Source organism: Meriones unguiculatus, chromosome 2 (genome assembly GCF_030254825.1).
Source record: "Meriones unguiculatus strain TT.TT164.6M chromosome 2, Bangor_MerUng_6.1, whole genome shotgun sequence".
Taxonomy (NCBI): domain Eukaryota; kingdom Metazoa; phylum Chordata; class Mammalia; order Rodentia; family Muridae; genus Meriones; species Meriones unguiculatus.
Genome location: NC_083350.1, coordinates 101,559,309 through 101,580,716, shown reverse-complemented (window position 1 = coordinate 101,580,716; position 21,408 = coordinate 101,559,309). Strand labels below are relative to the sequence as shown.

The 21,408-nt window shown below is 47.0% G+C and overlaps 1 protein-coding gene across 3 annotated transcripts in view; it reads right to left on the bottom strand.

The window, feature by feature from the left end:
• Ntn4 (netrin 4) overlaps nt 1–21,045 on the bottom strand; it is a 109,008-nt gene extending 87,963 nt beyond the window's left edge. The window contains exons 1-2 of one of the 3 annotated variants that reach the window (XM_060377933.1): nt 21,024–21,045; nt 16,653–17,182 (exon numbers count right to left, since the gene is read on the bottom strand). In XM_060377933.1, the coding sequence (XP_060233916.1) occupies nt 16,653–17,126 (474 nt within the window). In that variant the 5' untranslated portion in view covers nt 17,127–17,182; nt 21,024–21,045. Of the gene's footprint in view, nt 1–16,652; nt 17,183–20,280; nt 20,744–21,023 lie in introns of those variants that run through there. The other 2 variants (XM_060377931.1, XM_060377932.1) reach the window with 2 other exon arrangements.
• Between the last annotated feature and the right edge of the window lie 363 nt (nt 21,046–21,408).

Sequence of the window (21,408 nt, the reverse complement as noted above, 5' to 3'; positions counted from 1 at the left end):
ATAATATTCTAGCCATGCTTTGACAAAGAGGAGGACAGAGGACTATTCTCTCCTCCGCATGCAACGCTGCTCTTCTGCAGATGTGGCTTGAGATTGCATTCAGGTTTTTTGGCAGACAGTATTTGTTGATGATTCACACTGAAATCATAGTCAACTAAAACCCTCAGGGTTTTTTCTTTCTCTCTCTCTCTTTTTTTTCACATGAATGACCGATAAGTCAGTCATACCTCTCTGGTGTTGGTATCACAGCTGAGTTTTGAACAGAAGAATTTATGTGTATCAGTACTGAAGTTAATCTCCTAAATTTTGCTCAAGGGTTCTTCATGCTGATCCCTGAGGTCTCTTTCTTAACAGCTCTGATTATGTTATCCTTGCCCAGAGCTGCTGATGGACCTCCAGTTCTCAGAGGATCGAGTCCTGACAAATCACTGACCTTGGGGGCTCAGGGTCAGTGATTTGCTCTCCATGGTCAGTGTCATCTTCCTAATTCCCTTCTTTTAACCAGATTCTTTCACTGCAGGCTCTCTAGCCAGTCTGAGAGGTGGCTTTCTATATATACTTCTCCACAGAATTCTCTTCTCCACTTTTCAATTATTATCCTTAAGAGACACGAGTTAAAACTCTCAATTAGATTAGAAGGTCCTTAAACACACAGATACATAGAGGTAACTAGATACATCCAGGTAACTAGAGGCGATAAGACCCAGTTTAGACATTTTTTTTCCAAAAAATATTGTTTGTTTTGGCAAGAAAATTATATTTAATTTTTTTAAATTTAATTTTTTAATTTTTTTTTTCCGGACAGGGTTTCTCTGTATATCCCTGGCTGTCCTATAACTCACTCTATAGACCAGTTTGACCTTGAACCTGGGGGTCTGCCTGTCTCTGCCTCCCGAGTGCTAGGATTAAAGGCAGGCACCACCAGGCTGATATTTAAACTTTTTCCAAAATGGTTTCTCTCTCAAGTTTTTCCTCCGAAATCTAGGTGAGCAGGTGGAGTGGATGTTGGATTTGGTTTACTGGAAAGTATAGGTCTTTGGGAAAGAGAGGGACAAGCCCGGCTTTATACAAGCAAGCCAACAACCAAGAACGCTTGACCAGAGATAGCATCATGAGGCTTGTTCCCCAGAATCCTCAAACAACTGCCCGTGCCATCAACATGGTGAGAGTGTGGTGAGAGCCAGCATGCGAGGCTCCCTTCCCAATCATTTGCAGCGATACTGATGAAAAACTAAACAAGCTCAGGGAGTAAACCTTTCCAGCCACCCCGCACTGTTTCCAAGAGGTGGAAATAGATGTGAGTCTTCCCTCTGTGGCAGGCCTCTGGCAACTAGGAACAGAGCCTGAAGTTTGGGTTTGCAAAAGAATGGAACCCATGACATCATCTTTGTGAAAACTTATACTTGTCAGCTATCTGCCTGGGGAATCTGTCATCCTGAATGGCGAACTTAAGAGGCACTTGGCAAGTCCATTCTCAAACACTCTGCTTGCGTGCCTTACACTTGATTCTCTGCCATAAAAGAACGTTAAATCACAAAACAGCGAAAAGTTGTCATCAATAATATCAACATAATATTTCAGTGTTCAGTATTCATTTGTTTGATAAATATCTACCTAATGGCAGGCAGCATGCTGGACACTCAGGTAGTGTTTCTGTAGGCGTGGTCTGTTCCTCCTTAAGGAGCTCACAACAGAAGTGAGCAGAGAGTACTGGGATGCACACATGTGATGCACATGCACAGTATACCTACCCCTGAATTTTGGTAAGAGATGGAGCCTATGCAAAGTCCTTAAGGATGAATATGAATTATCTAGTCATCCATCTATCCATCCATCCATCCATCCATCATCCATCCATCAATCTATCCATCTGTCCATACATCCATCTATACATCCATCTATCTGTCCATCCATCCCTCCCTTTCACCCTTCTTGCCTCCCTCCTTCTATCCATCCATCCATCCATCCATCCACCCATCCCATCCCATCTATCTATCTAAAATATGCTTGAGGGAGAACTTAGCTAAGTGAATGAGAAGTAGAACTTGATGGAGATGATCAATAAAGAGTCACTCTTAGCTTTCATGTTACCAGAAGGTGCCATGCAAGCTTCCAAAGGAGGAAAGCAACCCACATCCTGCCAGCTATGATACAATGACCAGCATGGCATAATAACCCCAAGGGTTTTGTAGGGACACATATATCTTGGTAGTAACCAACAGCTCTCTAATTGGACTTAAGACCCACTCTACAAGTAGAAAATCATGTCTTGTATTGGAAACGGAGCCAGCTACCCAGGGCTAGTGAAGTCATAGATCTTGGAGAAGAACTTACGACCACCCCTTTACTAAACCAGCATAATCCTTCACTACAGTCTAAATATTTGTCCTTAGACCTGTAGATAGATGTAGTCCTCACTCCTCATCAAGGAAACTTCTCTTTACAACTAACAGAGACTATTATAGAAAACCGCAACCAATCAAAATGCAGAGCTGTAAAGCCGAGCCCCAACTGATGATGCATCTACAAAATAACTCCCACACCTAAGGCTCTGGGATCACTGCAGAAGAGGGCATAACGATTGTGAGACCTGGCGGATCAGGGCGTTTGCTGCGAAAGTGTGTCGTCTAGTAATGTCAGAAGACACACCCATAAAGTCTCACCAACAGAACTGCCTGAACATGAGCTAAACAAGGACGACAGCATTAGAGAGGCTAAAGTGGACTGGGGAAAGCCCAGCAGGCCTCAACCTACACAAAGAACAACTAGGGAATGTGGAGAGTAGAAGAAACAGTCTTCCCTAGGAAGAAGCACATTGATTGGTTATCTACTACACAACAGTCAGCTTTGAAAGCATCCATACAAGTAGCATTACACAAACCAAGCAGGTGGTAGGTAGATATTTAGGAAGCATATGCATACAGACATACATTACCTATATTATGTAACAACATACCACATAACAATTAAAGGAAAGAGCAAGGAGGGGTGTAGGAGAGAGTTTGAAGGGAGGAAAAGTAAGGAAAAATGATATAATTATATCATAATCTTAGGAACAGAAACAATTTTAAAAAATTGAAAGAGTTCCTTAAGTTAAGGTAGTATCAGTCAGAAGGTGCGAGTGAGGTAGGAGCTCGGAGTGGTAGGAGTTATTTCACAGACACCCTGGAGGTTAGAGCTATGGTAATGGGGGCAGAGGATGGGAGGGGACCCAATTCTCAGAAAAGGTTGGTCATGCTTTAGTAGAGAATGGGGTGGCATTATAAAGGGATTAAGGGATCACTGAAAAGATGCAAGCCAAGAAGGGACATTTCATATCCTAAAAGATCCTTCAGCTGGGCTTGGTGACTGACAGCTTCAATACCAGCTCTTGGAAGGTACAGCTGGTAGGATAGCTGTAAGTTCTGGGCCAGTCTGGTCCATACAGTGAGTTTTATAGCTGTCAGATGTACATAGCTGGACCCTGCCTCAAAATAACAATAAAATATCCTTCAGACTACACTACAGAGAAGAGACTGGAGAGCAAACATGACAGTACAGAGAACACTCAGGAACATCATAATAACGTATGCTGATGAGCAGTGATGATGGTTTACATCAGGACAGTTGGGGGAGTGGAGAAAGTAATGCCTTTGAGGGATAGGATCTAGCAATACTTTCTGAAGGGTCTTTTGTCTTTCTGAGCTTGACACCAATAACATTCTTACAGGTTTTATGAGGTAGGTAGGGGAGGCAGGTTTTTTAGCTGAGAGTGTAACAGGGGTTCAAGGAAGAGTCTTTAATGTATTTTAATTTTTAAATTTGTGGGGCGGGGAGTAGCAGGGGTGGCCAGGGGACATGAGGGCCACAGCAGAGAGTGGAATGCAGGTTTCAAGGATGACGCTCAAGTCACCAGGCTTGCACAGCAAGAGCTTTTATTCTCTGAGCCGTCTTGTCAGTCCCTTAGGGAGGGTCTCTGACTGTGGAGAGAAGCATCAAAAAGAGCCACTGCAGGAATATAGAAGAATTAAAGAAAAACAGATTTCTGGGGACGCTGGAGGGACATGTTGGAATGGGAAGATATAGAGAATGATCACATTTTCTCCAATTCCACTTTAAAACAAGAGGAGCCTCCTCCAATGGGAGCCAAAAGACACAACAGCGTCAGCGCAAATAAATGTGATGGCATGGGGAGGCCATCCGCGGAAGCCAGCGAATATCACTCGTAATACTTTTTGACCTAGGATATGAAGCATAAGGTAGCACCAACAAATATTACTGAGGCCGGGGGAAACTTCTACTCTCTTGCTAGTTGCAGGAGAGAGGGGACACGAAGAAAAATGTCTGAGGGATCAGCAATATGGCTCAACAAGTAAAGACCTTGCCACCTAGCCAGACAACCCGAGTTTATCCCTGGGAACCTCGTGGTGGAAGTTGTCCTCTGACCACCATAATCATGTAGTAGCAGGTGCCCTCCCCCCACTCATCTCTCATCTCCCCCACACACAAATAATGCAAAAAATATACATAAAAAGAAAGCATCTTACTCGACCCATAAGACTTAAAAAAACAAGTGTGACAGAGAAGTGTGTTCCTTTGCTTTTGTGCACATGATCAAGAGAAGCCAGATCTGGTGTCTCAGAGATAAAGTGAGATGCAGCAAAGTGCTGGGCAGGCCCTGGCACAGCCCTAGTCACTTGCAAGTGCAGCCTGCAAATCCTACTCCTTAATAGGATGGCTAATCGTTAATTAAAGCATCAGTAAGGTTGAGTTTTACAATTTGCTGTAAAACGAAAACATTTTCATTGAAAAGGGACTCACTGTCCGGCTCCAGTACCCTCGGTAGATGCCCACCAACATCGCCTTCTGCAAAATCAAATCTCGTAAAACACTGAGTAGAAAAGTGTGCACTGTGCCATGGCTGAACTCTGGCACTCCACAACTCACTCCTACAGGTGCAGCTTTGAGAGTTGAAACAGGATGCAGAAGAGAATAAGGCAAGGTGATGTGTAGGCAGGCTGGTGCCCGCCTAAATTTTGAGGATTTGGGAGGCTGAGGCTGGAGGATAACTTGAGCCCAGGAGTTTGAGACCAGTCTGGGCAACACAGTGGGATCCAGACTTTTGAAAAAAAAATGCAGCAGAGTACAAAACTCTCACAGGCGAAGGTCCCTGAACCCGACATAGCTCTTTCTGCCCGACATAGCTCTTTCTGCCCGACACTTTGGAAGATTTCACTCTGCTTGGACTCAGCCCCACTCTCTCTGCCCTTCTCCAGCCCAGTCAGTGCATGCCCTTCTCTTGGTCTTGGTGCCTCCTGTGGAAAGTGCTGCTTCCAGGGTCCCCCTCACTTGTCATTTTATATACTCATCTTTCTGACTGTGACAATGCAATGAACTCAACACACCGCTAGCACTGGTCCTGTAAGTAACTGAGACTGATTTCTATGAATGCATCAGGCCTTCTGAGAGTGTTTCTGAAATGGCAGCATTGATGGGTAGAGTCATCCCTTTCTAAGGCCTTCCCCTTTCCTATCTACACCCATAGCCTTGATTATCGCAACCAGGTGTCATAGCTTCAAATGTCATCTGTAAACTGTCAACGTCTCTGAGCTCTAATCCTCCTCGGTGTCTGCGCTTGGATGGTAAGTAGGAAGTTCACACACTTAGTATGTCAAAATGAGCTTCTGTTCACCAGCACCCCTGCTTCTCAGCAAATGGGTATTTTATTCTCCCAGGGCACACATTATAAGCACACTTATGTTTTCCCTCCCTCCCTTTCTTACTCCCTCCCTCTCCTCCACCATCTCTATGTGTGTGTTTTTTTTCTGTGTCTCTGATCATTTACCCAACCTGTCAGCAAACTGTGTTAGCTCTTTCTAAAGAAGAAAGCCAGAATCCAGCCGCTTTGGCCACCTCCGCTGTCATCCTCTGCCCATCTAGCCTCTAGAAGAGCTAGCCTGATTTTCTGCAATGCATTCCCAATGGCTCCCAGTTTCTCCTTCACCCTGCTTCCCTGTTTTGTCTTTCTTAATAAGCATCTTAAAAATACATTATATCAATAATTTGATTAAAATCCCCAATAACTTCCAATACCACTCAAAGTAAAAACTAATGACATTAAAGTAAATCGGATCAATTGGTCGTGCAAACTGGAAATATGCGTTCTGTCTGTTTAGTATAAGAAGATGCTGGAAATAATCACCTGACTCTAATTGATCTGGGAGTGACGTTGGAGCAACCTGGGCTACCTATTTTTGAGATGTTACTTGTTTCCCTGCTGTTCTTCATCACCTCTCAGATCTCACCTACTTCCCTGCACCTTGACCTCTCTTCAGCATCTGTTGCCTCCCTCTTCTGAAAGTGCCAGGCCAGCAGGCCCAGTGTGCTTTCCTGAACATCCCTGCAGCTCACACTGTCTTTTGGAACTTATTCTACATATTAGCAGAATGGGTTGCAAAGGGCGTGGCCCTGAAAACTCGTATTCAGCACCTGGGAATGTTTAGGGGCTGTGCAGGGGATGGAATGCTGCTGAGGCTATGCCAGGGCTAACTCCAGGGTGGCCAGAGTTGTTTGGGGCCTCAAAAGAAAGCAGAGCAGGCTTGGGAACATTCTGACCCCAGAATCATGGTATGGATATAAAATTACAGTCTAAACATTGCCTATCACATCACAGTCACAGACATTTCTGATATGAAGGACGTAGGGAGGAGAACGGTCTGAGGAGTGGGCACACCTTACTGACACATGTGGCACACACCTCAGGTCACTTCATATTTCAAGGACCCCACACAGAGAAACGTGAGGTCAGAACTGACCTGGCCTTTGAAACACACCTCAGCCCAGAGGCTTGCAGAGAACCTAAGGAGGTGTAAAGGACAAGAAGCCTCGTGAACAGTCTTCACGAGGCTCTTCCTTGGGGCTTCATCAAAGCATTCACTCCTTTCTGCACATTCTCCCCTTTCCTCGCTTAACATTTTTCTTTACACTTGTCCAAGTCTACAGAGATTAAAAAACAAAACAACGGGGCATGGTGGCACACACCTTTGATCACAGAACATAGGAGGCAGAGGCAGGCAGATCTCTGAGTTTGAAGCCAGTCTGGTCTACAGAGCAAATTCCAGGACAGCCAGGACTACACAACAAAACCCAGTCTCAAACAAAACAAAACAAAAAGCCAATGAAACAAACAAGTAAACACGACAACAAAAACAAACATTTTCTCTGCAAATTAGGAGGTTTCTTCCCCCAAATATCTATAGAAAGAATGAACCATGAATATTTTGAAAATATCACCACTTAGTAAACGTGTAATATAAAACATAGTAAAAAAATTTTATAGTTACTGTCATATAATTCAGCTCCAGTTCAACAAATGTATGTTACACATCTACTTCTTAAAGAAATCTGTGCTGATAGGAGCTTTCGGGGTGCGGTGGGGTCGGGGTGGTAGCCACAGCTTGAATACAATGATACAAAGAACAATGGCCCTCAATGAGCAAACGCTGTGGGAGCGGAAGAGGTAGGAGGCCTTTTACAATAGGGAGAGAGTCCCCTAAGTTCCCACACGCTCCCACTCAGGTCAGAGCAGCCACTCCTACACTGTCTAATATGAGGTGCCTTCACAGTCTTGTGAGCTCCCAGGATCTAATGCCCTTAATCCCCATTCTGGTTTTGAGGGCTCTCTACATCTTAAAACTGCCTCAGGGGCTCGAATGCACCTGACTCCAGGCATCTGCCTCCCATAAGTTCTTCATCACTAAGCCTTAATATTTCCATGACTCATTACAAGCGCTTGATATTTTGCGATCTGATTTCTCAAAGCTTTTGGAATATTTTGACCAAATATTGGCCAAAGCTAGAGCATCAGCTAGAACAAGCACAAAGTAAACAAATTCGAAACAGACTTTTTAGGAAAAGCAAAGTGGGGTATTATTTCGTTGGAGGAAAGATCTGCTCGGGTGCCTTGGGAGATGGCTGGACGCAGCAGGTAAAATGCTTGCACGGGCTTGAAGACTCGGCTTCGGATCCCCAGCACCTGCAGAAAAGCTGCACGTGGTGGCAAGCCAGTGATACGTACAGTGTATGTGCCGGTATAGATAGGCAGATCCCCAGTGCTTGCTGGCTAGCCAATCTGGCTAAACAGGTGAGCTCCAGGTTAGGTGAGAGGCCCTATCTCAAAAAATAAGATGCGGAGTTATAGAGGAAGACACCTGACATTAACTTCTGGCCTGCACGTGTGTGTGTGTGTGTGTGTACTTGTACACACATACGTGCATAGATGAACACACACACACAATCTGCTCAATGAGGTATTTCTTGACTGGACATCTGTTTGGGCTCCCTTTTTCTGTAGCCTCTTTAACTAATTTTAGCCAATAACCGCTGTGTGGGTTTTGTAGAAACTGAAGGCACTTTTTTAAATAGGTGTTATTATACGCTTTTAGCTATCATCCCTAAGGAAAGGGATATGTTAAGCTGTATGTGACCACACGTAACACTCTGCCGTGCTAGCTGAGGGTGAACTTCTAGCTGACAGACACAGTAATTAGGTAGCTAACTTAGAAAAGCTTGAGTAGTCACAAGCTAGGTAAAAGGTACTCCCTTCCTCTCAAAAATCAATGCTCATGCTCAACGGTACCAGAAAGCTGCGCATTCCTTCTTACAAAGCTTATTTTCAATCAGTGGTTCTCAACCTGTGGGTTGTGACCCCTTTGTGGGTCAAATGACCCTTTCATAGGGGTCACCTAAGACCACTGGAAAACACAGATATTTGCATTATAATCCATAACTATAGCAAATTATAGTTATTAACTAATTTAATGGTTGGGCTCACCGCACCATGAGGGGCTACATTAAAGGGCCGCAGCACTGGGGAGGTTGAGCACCGCTGTTTTAAATCACCTGGGGCCAGTGTTAAGTCCTCACTTATTGTAAGTATTTTTCCAATATAAGAAAACATTAATTTCTTAACCCAAAGTACATAATGCAGCCTATTTCAAATTATCTTTCAGGCTGGAAGTTCTCTACAATCGTTAACAATCACAGAACAGTCTAGGTTTAGTTTTGTCTTCTGCTTGATGAATTCTTCTTTAACATTCTTTCTATTTATTTATTTGGGGGGGGGGGGGTAAATGGCCCAGCACATGTGTGGGAGGCAGAGGACAGTTTGCAAGAGTCAGTTCTCTCCTTCCATCATGTGTCCTGAGGATCGAATTTAGGTCATCTGGCTTAGCGCAAGTGTCCTTAGCTACTGAACCATCTCGACAGCCTTCTTTTCTACTTTGAAGTTATATTGGAACTTAATCATATCAATAATTTCAAGGTGAGCTCATTATCCCAGCTCGCAAATTGGCTGGCTCATCACCTATTTGACCCTGAGTCACCCTGACCCACCAAGTCTCCATTTTTATGTCTATAAAAGGCAGTTCATGTTGATGTCTCATCAATGGAGTTCCTTTTTGAGACAGAGCCTCTCCAAATAGCCCTGGCTATCTTGGGGTTCACTGTGTAGACCAGGATGGCCTCAGACTCGTATAGAGATCCCCCTGCCTCTCCCTTCCCAGGGCTGAGACTAAAGATGTGCATCACCACACCCAGCTTCTTGAAAAAAAAAATGTGATGCAGTATGCTTACAGGGTTTTTCCCATGGGAAGGCCTACCATCATGACTTAACCACTGCCTCTGTTGGTGAGACAGGGATGTGCAGATGTCAGTAACTGAGGACAACAGCAGCTAACCAAAAAGCACTGCCTACGAAGCATCAGTTTCTTTTATCCTTTAAGTTAAAAAATCCCAAGCATAGTTTTACATATAAATGTAAATACATGTAAAAACTCAACTGACTTTCCATCTCCTGTATTACAGACCTTTAGCACCAGGGATTAGAAGCCGAACTTTTCAATATCCTAAAGCGACAACCAAATGCTTGGACCTTGGAGGGCATCTACACAACATATTTGGGGGACTAATCCTACCCTGCCCCAGGTTACTAAAGGATTCAGTCCATAAATGACCTCTTGCCCAGCAGGCTGTAGGATCACGAAAAGAAGGAGCATACATGGTTGCATGAGAGTCTGAGTTCAGTCTCCAAAGTCCAGGTAAAAGCCAAGAATCCCAGTGCTGGGAAGATGGAGGTGGAAGGATCCCCAGGGCTTTTGCCTAACCAGTGAGCTACACGTTCAGTGAGAAGATCTATCTCAGAACATAAGGCAGGAGTGATGTTGTAAGACAGCCACTGTTCTGCTCTGGCCTTTGCATACATGTGCACACATGTGCATACACACAAACACAGACACACACAGACACACACACACACACACACACACACACACACACACACACACACAAAGATATGACCCTACATTACAGTTGTTGTTCACTCAGGAAAACTCTCCAGAAACTGAGCCACTGTGATTTTTAGGAATAGCACCCCTTTGCTGACATTTTCCATCTCCCATACTGTTTTATTTTCTCTTATATGATACATTTTATTTATTCTAATTTTTCGACCCCAACCCACCAATTGCTGCTTTAGAATCTAATTTTACATGAGGGCAGGGAAATTCTAAGTCCAGTTCACTGTTACACCTTCAGAATCTAAAATGAACCCTGACACACAGCAGCTCAAAGGTTATTTAAGTGACTGGGAATGTGGACATTATTAATCGTCCTTCTCTAAATTTGTCTTCTATTACTGCTGATTCAGTTTCTCCATGTCAAGTGGAGCCACTGCCTCTCTTGCCCTTCCTAAGCCTCATTTGTTTCTCCCTCGCTTTCAACTTAAGAACATTTTCTACTCTTTCCCAGCTTATTCTATCATCCATCCCTCCATTCATCCCAGTTACATATTTATTGACTACATGATCAAACCAGTGTCCTCAGTGCCAAGGAAATGGTCATAAATTATATTGGCAAAATCCCAACCCTTGTTAGCAGCCATTGTCTATTCAAGGACTGCTCGGAGACCCAGCTCCTCCTTGTGCTCCTGGCTCAACTTACTGCTGCCTGAGACTTTACTCTCTTCTCTGTGGGTGTGATGTATTCATTATGCTCTGGAGGGGAAAAAACAACACTATGTGGCTCAGTTGGTTGGGATCCAATTTTGTGCAGAATTCTTTTAATAACAAGACAATGGACCAGGGAGAGGGGGAGATGGTATCTGCACCATCTACCATTGCTTCCAGTTCACATGATCAAAAGTCCACTTCCAGGAAGCCTGGAAGACCAGGGGACCCAGAGTGATTTGCCATCTCTCTTCACTTTCCTACGTTTTCTGTTCCCAGGGGTGATATAAGGGGGGCTCTTGTCATCCTGAAAGAGACTAATTAACCTGTCATTTTCTGCTCCAAGGTTGTTATCATCTACTGCTCTGTCAAATTGACTAAGCCCCCAATTGACAGGGTCTTGAAATCAAACCACTGAAGCCACCTGAGCCCCAGACCTGTCTGTGCCTTCCACTGTGGCTTCGGCAGCGCTCAGGACCTCCATCACAGCAGTTCCCACACAGTGCTCCGCGAAGCTCTGGCATCCTGGCAGGCTGTAATTGGAGTGCTACAGAAAGCAGGCCCAAGGCCAGACTAATTGAACTAAGGCCGTGTTCCCTTTTCTCTCACTGGTGGACAGGGCAAAGGATGGTATCTGTGCAACTTTGTTCAACTTTGCTCAACCCAGGTGTAGTTGTTTGATTTTGCTCACCAAAATTTCACGTGTTGGAAACATAAGCTCCAAATTCATAGGTTGATAGTATTTGGTGATGGGGACCTTGAGCAGTAGTTGGGATTACTTCGGGGTGATGGGGTAAAGGATAGAGATGCAAGCCAGCGAGGTTGTTTTGTCAAAACATGTGGGGTGCCCTTTACTTTAACATGCTGAGCAGATGTTGGTATCATGAGGGTGGACTTTTCAACCTCCAGAGTTGTAAACCAAATGCACGTCTATTCCTGAAAATTGCCTAGACTCGGGGATTCTGCTACAGCAACGGGAACTAAACCAGGTTGTGTTTCCTAGACTAACTTGACCATTAAATCTGTCCGTCTTGAAGTGCCACTCAGGAGATATTGTTTCTGAGGAGAGAGCTGTTTGGAAAATTATTTTCATCTTCATGACATCCAAATGAATAGCAGCAAATGGCTTTGAAAGAGTGAGGCAAGAGGGAGATTCATAGCAGTTCTGGGCTGTCACTATTAGAGCAAGAACACAACTGATGGGCCAAATACTAGGCTTCAGCTTAGAAGACAGAGTTATTCCTGACTCTGCCCCACAGCTTACAAAATTTGTTAGGCAAATCATGCTACTTCTGGGCAACAGACTTGTCTTCTGGGTAGAAAGGATTCCTTAGAAAAAACCACACCCTATCCCTTTAATCTACTTAGAAAGTCTGAGGGGCAGGGTTAACTTTTTGGTATAAAAAGTAATCTTTGGGAGCTGAGGGTATGGTTCAACATAAAAAGTTTGGTTAGCACGTTCAAAGCCCTGAGTTCAACCACCAGCATTCCTTTCCTGCAAAGCAGTCTGGGTAGATTAATGCACCTAAGTTTAATATATATGCATATATATATATATAATTTATTTTTATTTTATGTTCTTTGGTGTTTTGCCTGCATGTATGTCTGTGTGAGGGTGTCAGAATCCCTGGAGCTGGAGTTACAGACAGATGTGAGCTGCCATGTGGGTGCTGGGAATTGAACCTGGGTCCTCTGGAAGAGCAGCCAGTGCTCTCAACTGATGAGCCATCTTCCCAGCTTGCACCTAAGTTTTTAAGGTCCTCTTTCAGAGTGTGCTTTGCTGGTGGCGGCACGAGACTCTTGAGAAGTCCAGCTCTGGGATCTCAAAGCTCACACCCAGATTTCTGAATGAACCCTGCAAACCAAATTATGTCAGGGTCATAGCTACACCTTCCCACTGAAGTTGTGAGGAAGTCATAGAAAATCCCGGAAGCTATAGATCTATGAGATTATTAGCAAGCAAGAAATGGAACTTGAGATGTCCTATTTGAAACCCAAATCACTCACTTGCTTTTCTGAACAGTGTACCATGTTTCCAGCGACACAACTCGGTGATTTGCAGTGTTAAATGCAAAATTTACTGTAGCTCAGCACAGTCCATGCCATTCAACTCCTGTTCTAGAGTCACAGAGGAGAGCCCCTTTGGCTCTGGTCTTGAAGGAATGCTCTCTTAGCTGGCTAACTCAGAGTTTAGGGGAGAAATTCAGCAGTGTCTTACTGGTGTAACTACTGCTCTGGGGGTCACTAAGCTGAATGCACGCTTTCTTCACCATCAAAATAGAAGTCTGCTAAAATAACAGGGTCAGCTAAGAAACGTTTACAAAGTGGATTTAAAAGATATCTGTCCATTGAAATAACTGTAGTCTCTGCATCAGTGACAGCAATATTCATTTAGTATTGTGCATGAGTGTGTGCGTGTGTGTGTGTGTGTGTGCGCGCACATTGCTGTTTAAGCGCAAGTGTACATGTGTGGTAGCAGGGGACGAGCTTAGACGTTATTCTTGAGAGGCTATCTACCTTGTCTGTTTTAAAGACACGGTCTCAGTGGTCTGTAGCTCACCAAGCAGGCCAGGCTGTCTGGCCAGCAAGCCCTCAAGATCTGCCTATCTCTGCCTTCCTGGTGCAAGGATTACAAGTGTGTGGCACCGTGCCCAGCTTTTTTTTTTTTTTTTTTTTTTTTTATGTGGGTTCTGGGATGAAAAACAGGTCCTTGTGCTTGGAAGGCAAGCCCTCAATTGACTGAGCTCTCCAGCAGTTTAGTCCGCCCTTCCATTACAGCTCAGTGACACCACAGTGGCTGAGCTGTCAGTCACCTCTGAGCAATTGTGGAGCCGTTGTACTAATCCAGTGTAATATGTTTTAGTGAGCAGGCCTCTGCCATCTGGCCACTACCACTATCTTTCCTTCTTCACAGATACACGTGGCCCAGCAGCATCGAGATACAGAGAGCTATCATGAGCCTGTGCGTCAATTCCAAAGCAGTTTGAGATGTCAGACCATTCTCTTGTTTTTAACACAAAGCATTCTCTGCGTAAGAAAACAATGAGCCCAACTTATCTTTCTCTTTCCTGTCCTAGTATCTTTGGAAACGTCCACAGTGAAAGCATATTAAAGGCTTACAATATTAAGTGAGCTTTCAGGATTGTTAACGAGGATGGAAACAGGGGCAAAGCCATGTCTCTCTCGGTTCTGGTTCCAGTAGCATTGTTCTTGAGTGCTTTGGAGGCGAAGCCACAGGAACAAGCCGTGGGGTGCTATGTCAGAGAAGGTCAAGGGAAGGAGCAGTTCCCAAACTAAACTTTACATCATGCTCCGGGCAAGCAGATCCTCTGCCAAGCCAGAGTCAGGACCAGGAGCACTGAGAAGAGTGATGGACACACAGCAGGGACCCAGTAGATGTTGGCTAGATGCTGCCGTCTGGGAAACTTGTGAGTAGCTGTCTACACGGCTGCTCTAAGTGTGCTTCTCTCAGTGACTGTAGCCCGGTGTCATGTGCCCTGGATGAATGCCCAACACCTAGCTCCCCCTCTCTCCACCAGGGTGGTGTTCACATCTTGGGCTAGATAATTCTGTTTGGGAAGGAGCAGGGAATGCCATTCCGTGCATTGTCTAGGCCTTAGCTCTAGACCCTGATTTCCCCGCTCTAGATCCCAATGATGTTCATCATTCCTCATAGCACAGAAATGTCTCCAGACCTCACTAAATGTCCTGATGTCAGGGCATTATGTAAAATAACCCCTGGCTGCACCTAGTCTTTATGTTCATGGTAGCTATCAGCATTGGAAAGATGACACTCTTACCTCTCTTTTCTCTCTCTCTCCGTTGCCCTCACCCTACTCAATATTTTCCTTCTTTATTTTTTAATTTAATTTTTATTTTATTTATGTATATGAGTGTTTTGTTGTGCACCACGAGTGTTCCCGGTGCCCATGGAAGCCAGAAGAGGGCATTGCATCCCCTAATACTGGAGTTACAGATGGCTGTGAGCCACCAAGTGGGTTCTGGGAATCGAATCTGGGTCCTCTGAAAAAGCAGCCAGTGCTGTTAACTTCTGAGCCATCTCTCCAGCACTCTTTGTTGTCTTTGAGCCAGTATTTCACTGATTCAGATCAGATCACTATTTGATTTAGTTGTTGAAAGCATTAGAGTCTCTTGGTCTGTTTTCATGTAGTTTGTCGTGTTCATATACTTAGGGAGACTCTCCCTGGGTGCTTCTATGAAAGTTAAATAAACCTGTTTCCCTTCTCCCCCTGCCCAGGGGAAGGAAAATATATAGGAATTGGACCATTGGCTGGCAAGGCTGATTTACAGAATGGATGTGGCCTGACGTTGGGACCAGGAAAGAGAATAGACCCACGTCCCTAAATGGAATTTGTGTGTATGTGAGCCTCAAAGCATCCTTTGTTTTCAGAGGAACTATCTTCCTTTGCCTGCTACACATTCTTGGAATCTTAACACCAAACCTCCATGATTTTGTGTGTGTGTGTGTATGTGTGCACGCATGTATACATGTATGAATTCATGTATATGTGTGTGGAGGCCAGCGGTTGATGGCTATCATCCTCTTTTATCACTTCCCCATTTTCTCTGTGTATGTGTGTAGTGTATATGTGTGCATGGGTGGTATGTATATGCATGTACATGTGTGTATACCTGCTTGTGGAGTGTAGAGGTTGATGGTGGGCATATTCCTCCATCAATTATCCACCTTATTTATGTGCACGTGTGTAATGCACGTATAGTGTGTGTGTGTGTGTGTGTGTGTGTGTGTGTGTGTGCATGTGTGTGTATATGTATGCAGAGGCCAGAGGTGGACATCAAGTATCTTTTGCTGTGATTCTCAATCTTATCTTTTTCACTGAACCAGAGGTTGTTAATTGGTTGGATTCGCTCGTGGGCCAGCAGGCCTTGGGGATCCGTCATGCTTTGAAGGTGATAAGGATCTGAGCTCAAATCCTCATGCTTGTATCTCAGGCAGTTTACCAGCTGAGCCACCTCTGAGGCAGCGTTTCTCACTGAACGTGTGGCTCACTCCCTTGGCTAGAGTGGCTGGCCAACCAGATCCGTGGATTCTCCAGTTTCCACCTCCAGCACCCTCACACCCAGCTTTGGGGGGGTGGTGGAGGGACCTCTGAACTGAGGTCATCACGCTTGCAAGGGGAAGCACTTTACCTACCAGCTCACCTCCTGGGCCCGTCTCCTCATGGCCCTTTCAGGAGCTTGTCTCTCCCCTTGGCTCTGTTTTTGTTTACTACCTATTTACGTTATGACTATCAGGAAGATGACAGGATGTGCTTCGCAAGCAAGCTGTCTCCACAACACAGTAAATATCTCTGCTAGCTGGAGGGACCAGCCACCTTTAAACATCCCAAACAGAGTGATGCTAGGTCTCTGCTCTTTCTTGCAAACAAAAAAGCAAAACAAAACAAAACCTAGACTCTTAGAATTCTGACTACAATCCAGCCAGTGGGCAGTCTGCTTTCTTGAGAACAACTCCACATCCATGTCCAAGAGTGAGAAATAATTTATGACAAAGCTCACAAAAAATTCTAATTTCATTCATGTTGCGACAAGTAATAGCTTTTAGTTCATGCTTTTAAAAAAATGTGGGCTGGTAACATTTTTCCCCCTCACTTTCCTTACAGTGTAGAGTTAAACAGGTGTCCTTACCTCTCCTCCAGTGCACGGAAAAGGATTTGAGTATCTAGACGTGCAAATAGCTCCTTTCTTGACAATGTCATCTTCCAGGCCAAAAGTAGCCGAGCAGTTTGTTGCAAAGTACTTGTAAGGCTGCCAGGTCTTCCCAAAGTCCTGGGACCGGTCCAGCACCATGGCTGCAGGCCTGGGAGACTTGAACACCATGATTAAGTGAGTAAAGTAGAATTCCGCTTCCAGGTCTAGCTGGATCTTTTCTCTGTGCACATCCTCTGCAGACTGCCACCAGGTACGGGGGAACCTGAACGAGGAGTCTGCCATGGCGGAGGGCAGGTGGGCCAGGTGGGAGTGGGCAGCGTTGCACTTGTCACACCTGGGCTGCCGGCACGTGAGATCGACGTTCTCGCTGTAGAAGCAGAACAGTTCCGTGGCATTCTGACCACAGGTGGTGTCGGCCCGAAGTCGTCTCCCCAAAGCCAAGTTTCCCATTCGAGGGTTGCAGGCCTTCTCGCAGCGGGAATTTGCTCCAGCTACTCCGTTCAAGCCTGAGGAGGAGGAAGCATATGTCATGCAAGGCACACAGGAACGGGAATGCTCTCCGGTGCCCCTGCTTTCTCGACAAGAGTCAAGGTATCCTCCGATAAAGAGAAGACCTTGCCAAACTGGACCATGAACACTATCATGTACTCACAGTGATTCGTGTATTCAAGAATGTGTGCGCTTGAAAGATAGATGACAGTGTGTTCATGTGTCCAACTGAATGTGTGTACAGGTGAGTGTGTACATGTGTGCATGTGGAGTTCTGAATAACTTGGCCTTCGCTCCTAAGGCCCCATCAACCTTGTTGCTTTTAGACTTACCTTTATGTGCGTGTGTGTGTGTGTGTGTGTGTGTGTGTGTGTGTGGTGTGTGTGTTTACCGCATACGTGCAGGCACATGAAGAAGTCAGAAGAGGGTATTGCACCCCCTGGAACTGGAGTGACATATGGTTGTAAACCACCAGACTCCAGTGCCAGGAACAGAACTCCTGACCTCTGCAATGGCAGCAAGTGCTCTTCACCACTGAACCATCTCGCCAGCCCTCCACCTTGTGTTTTGAGACAGGGTCTCTCCCTGGCCTGGGACTTGCCAAGCAGGCTAGACTGGCTAGCCCATGAAATCTTCCGACCTACCGGTTGAGTTGTTGAGTTGTAAGTGCACTACCAAACCTCGCCTTTTATGGGGTTGCTAAGGACTGAACTCAGCTTTGTGGCAAGCAATTTGGCAACTGCGCTAGGGATCTCCCCATTTCCCTCATGACATATATATATATATATATATATATATATATATATATATTTATCAACTAAAGGAGTAATTCTCTAGGAAAATTATCTCAAGATATTTAATAAATACACAGTAGAACTTTATCTCATGTGGCAAAGTTACAAACCACTGGATCTCAAATGTGTGATATCCATGTCTAATATTAACTAAATATAACTATGGAAAAAAAAAAAAAACAAACCTTCAACCCTCCAAACTGCCAAATGACAGCAAAGCTTATTGTAGCTGCTTTCTGCCTCTTGAGTGCTTCTGGCTGTGACAGCCTGCTAGTGCTTTCCTGTTTGCTTAGCTGGACAGTGCTGACAGTCTGGCACACCAACTACACCTCTAACAACTGTCACAAACTGAACACCCTTTTAAAGAAGCAGACTCGGCCTCCCGAAGTTCCAAACCACCATAAGGCTTCCAAAGTACTTAGAGTGATAAACAGTACCCGCCTAGTCACATTCTGACTACATGTCATAATCCCTTAATTCGGGTTTGCCATTTTAGTTATGAATACCTTAAGCAAGAACCGTCCACTTAAGAAGAATTAAAACACAGAGAAAAAGAAGGAAAAGGAAAACCAAACCCCAAATTCTGGCTAATTGGATGTTTCTGCCTAAGAGACAGAACCTCTGGGCTGTTATCATGGGGGCATTGGATGGAGCCAAATGACAGCTTTGCCTGGAGAAGGGAGATTTTACCCACTGACAATCATCACCTCCCAAAATAAGGGGTCTCCTCAGGCATTACTTTTTGGTGTCAAATGAAAATGTGCATTATGCCCTGACTCTGTTTGCTATTGTTCTGATTAGCGGGCATAGCAGCTGCCCGTGGCCAGAAACACACAAACACACACTGTGCTATGACTCACCTATGAAGCGTTTCAGGGAGAAAATCACTTACTGCCTGTACAAGTATCTTTGATTTGCAACACTCACCTTGTGACGTTTATTTACAACCTTTCGATTGCTCCCATGATGGTTTTTTGTTTGTTTGTTTTGTCATGGTTTTGTCATAAAGGGAAAAGTTTATAAGAAGTTCTTTTGGGTTGAGGGCGCGTGGACATGCAATAAACAGAAAGGAGTGTGATCAGGAAGAATTCAGGTGACGTCTTTAACAGTGAGCCGTTTGACAGATTTTGGAGGGGATAATGAGTGATTTCAAAGTTTTTACACACTAATAATTTGACAATAAATAGCTATCAGTGAGCAAAACCAGTGGGGACCCCTGAAGGACTGACTGTTGGGGGGCGGGAGTACACTCTGCTGGAGGACACAGATTCTCAACCCTGGAGTTAGTTGCCAGCAGCCCTGAGGAGACAGTGGAAGAGCAGAGCGAAGAGATGCCTGCCACAGACTCTGAACCTTTCAGTTTTAACTCACACTCCCCTTTCTGGAGCAAGTCAAGCCCATCTGAGGCGGGGATAAAATCAGACTCCCTCACAATTTCCCCCCTGTACCCCACTGTGCTGTACTTAGCCCAACTGAAAACCAGGTGGCCTGCCAGAAGGGAGGGAGAGACACAGAAAGGGCCTCCGGGACTCAGAAACAGGGAGCCTGGAACCGGTGGCCTAAGGGCAGTCCAAGAGAGCCAGGACCGGAGTGGGGAGGGGGGAGGGCATCTGTCGGCTGCCCGTTGTCCAGTTACTGAGCCAAGGAGCAGACCCGCCTCCGGCCTCCTGCAGAGCCTCGGCCAGGGTACCGATTCCCCAGGGCGCTCAGCCAGCTCTGGGTAATCACCACCTGAGTGACCACCCCCCATGGTCCCCAGCTCCGAGTTCTAGCAGCCACCGCCCCGGGAAGAGGGCGCTCACCCTCAGCCCAGGTGGCCCTACCTGGTTCCCAAGTACACGGAATGAGACCCGGGGAGGTGGTGATTGCTCTAAATGAGAGCGGTCTCAGCCCACGCAAGCCCGGGGTCTCTGGGCCATCCCTCCTCGTCACTCCTCAGGCCATGGAGAGCCCGGGGATGGCGAGCTGGGTCCTTTGTTCCCCTCACCAAGCGCAGAGGCAGTTTCTCTCCCCCCCACCCACCCCCGTCCCCCAAGCCAAACCCAGAAAGAAACACTGATCTCCGTATCTCTCGCAGGGCGTACCCAGGATATCTGCTTATTCAAAGACTTGCGTATCTCAGTTGCAGAGGGGGGAAAAATCAATAGTGTTTGAAACTGCGGAGTCGCGGGCAAAGGAGACGGAACATGGCCACTCGCTTCATTCTCGGTAGCCGAGCTCTGGGCTCCCTGTCCGGGCTCCCCCTCCATCCCCCAGTCCCCGAGCTGGAGAGGGCAGGAGCAAGGGAAGAGGGGTGGGGGCCCGGCCGCGTCACCACCCACCTGCGGCCACCGCCGAGCAGCCCCAGAGCAGCAGCAGCCGTGCGCAGCTCCCCATGGCCGGGCAGCGGCGGGAGCGGGTGGGCTGAAGCGGCAGCGGTCCTCGGGAGCACCGGGGGCTCTGCGGTCCTTCCTCCTCCCGGGGCGCCGGGCTCGCTCAGCGGGCGCCGTGAGCGCGGAGCCGCGGGCCGGGGCCGCGCCGGGCGGCGGGGTGACCGTCGCGCACCGGCCTGGCGGTGCCCGGGCAGCTCAGGAGCGGCGGGAGCCCCGGGACCATAGCCGGCCTGGCGGCTGCCGGCGGAGCGGCCGTGAGGGCGGGCGCGCTGCTCGCCCGGGGCTCGGCGCCCGCGGCCGACGCTGAACTTTGCGAGACCTTTCACTTCCCGGCCGCCGCCGCCGCCTCCCGGCCGTCCTCCTCCGCTCTCCCCACCTCCTGCGGCCGCCGCGGCTCGGTCCCGTCCTTTTCCACGGGCAGTTCCATGGGATGCATTTTTATTGCACCGACGCCGCGGCGCTCCGGTGCCAGCCCTCCTCCTCCCCTCGCACCTCCACCCCTTCCTCCCGCCCGCCCCCCGCGCTTGACAGCCCGGGCGGTGCAGGCGCGCGCGCGGTCCGGCCGGCGTCGCCACCGCCCCGGGAGGGGGTCCCTGCGCCCCCGCCCCCCCCGCCTCCGCGCGCATCTCCCCACCTGACCTCGTGGGTGCCCTTCAGCACCCAAGGGCCTCTCCCGGGAAACAGTCTCCCACCTTCTCCGGGAACATTCCTGAGAGCAGTTGACTCCCTCCGGATCAGGTCAGGGCATGCCAAGGGGCTTAGAAAACCGCGAAACAGGCGAGCTACGACTTTCCAGAAACCACCCAGCAAAACAAGCCTTCACCCCACCACGCCACGGAACCCATTCTCTGCGAGTCTCGCGCTCTGGGTTCGGACCCCCCCCCCCCCCAGTTCAGCCGGTGGGGACCTGGCACCGAGCGCCAAGTGCAGCCCAGCTCACAGCTGCTGCCTACAGGAGCTGAAGGTGTGCCGGTTCTCGGGTAAAGGGTGTTCTCTCTCACCAAACTCGAGGGCCTGCAAGACCGGGATTCCTGATCGTGGAGTGGACTGTTTGAGGACATCCCAGTCTGGAGCAGG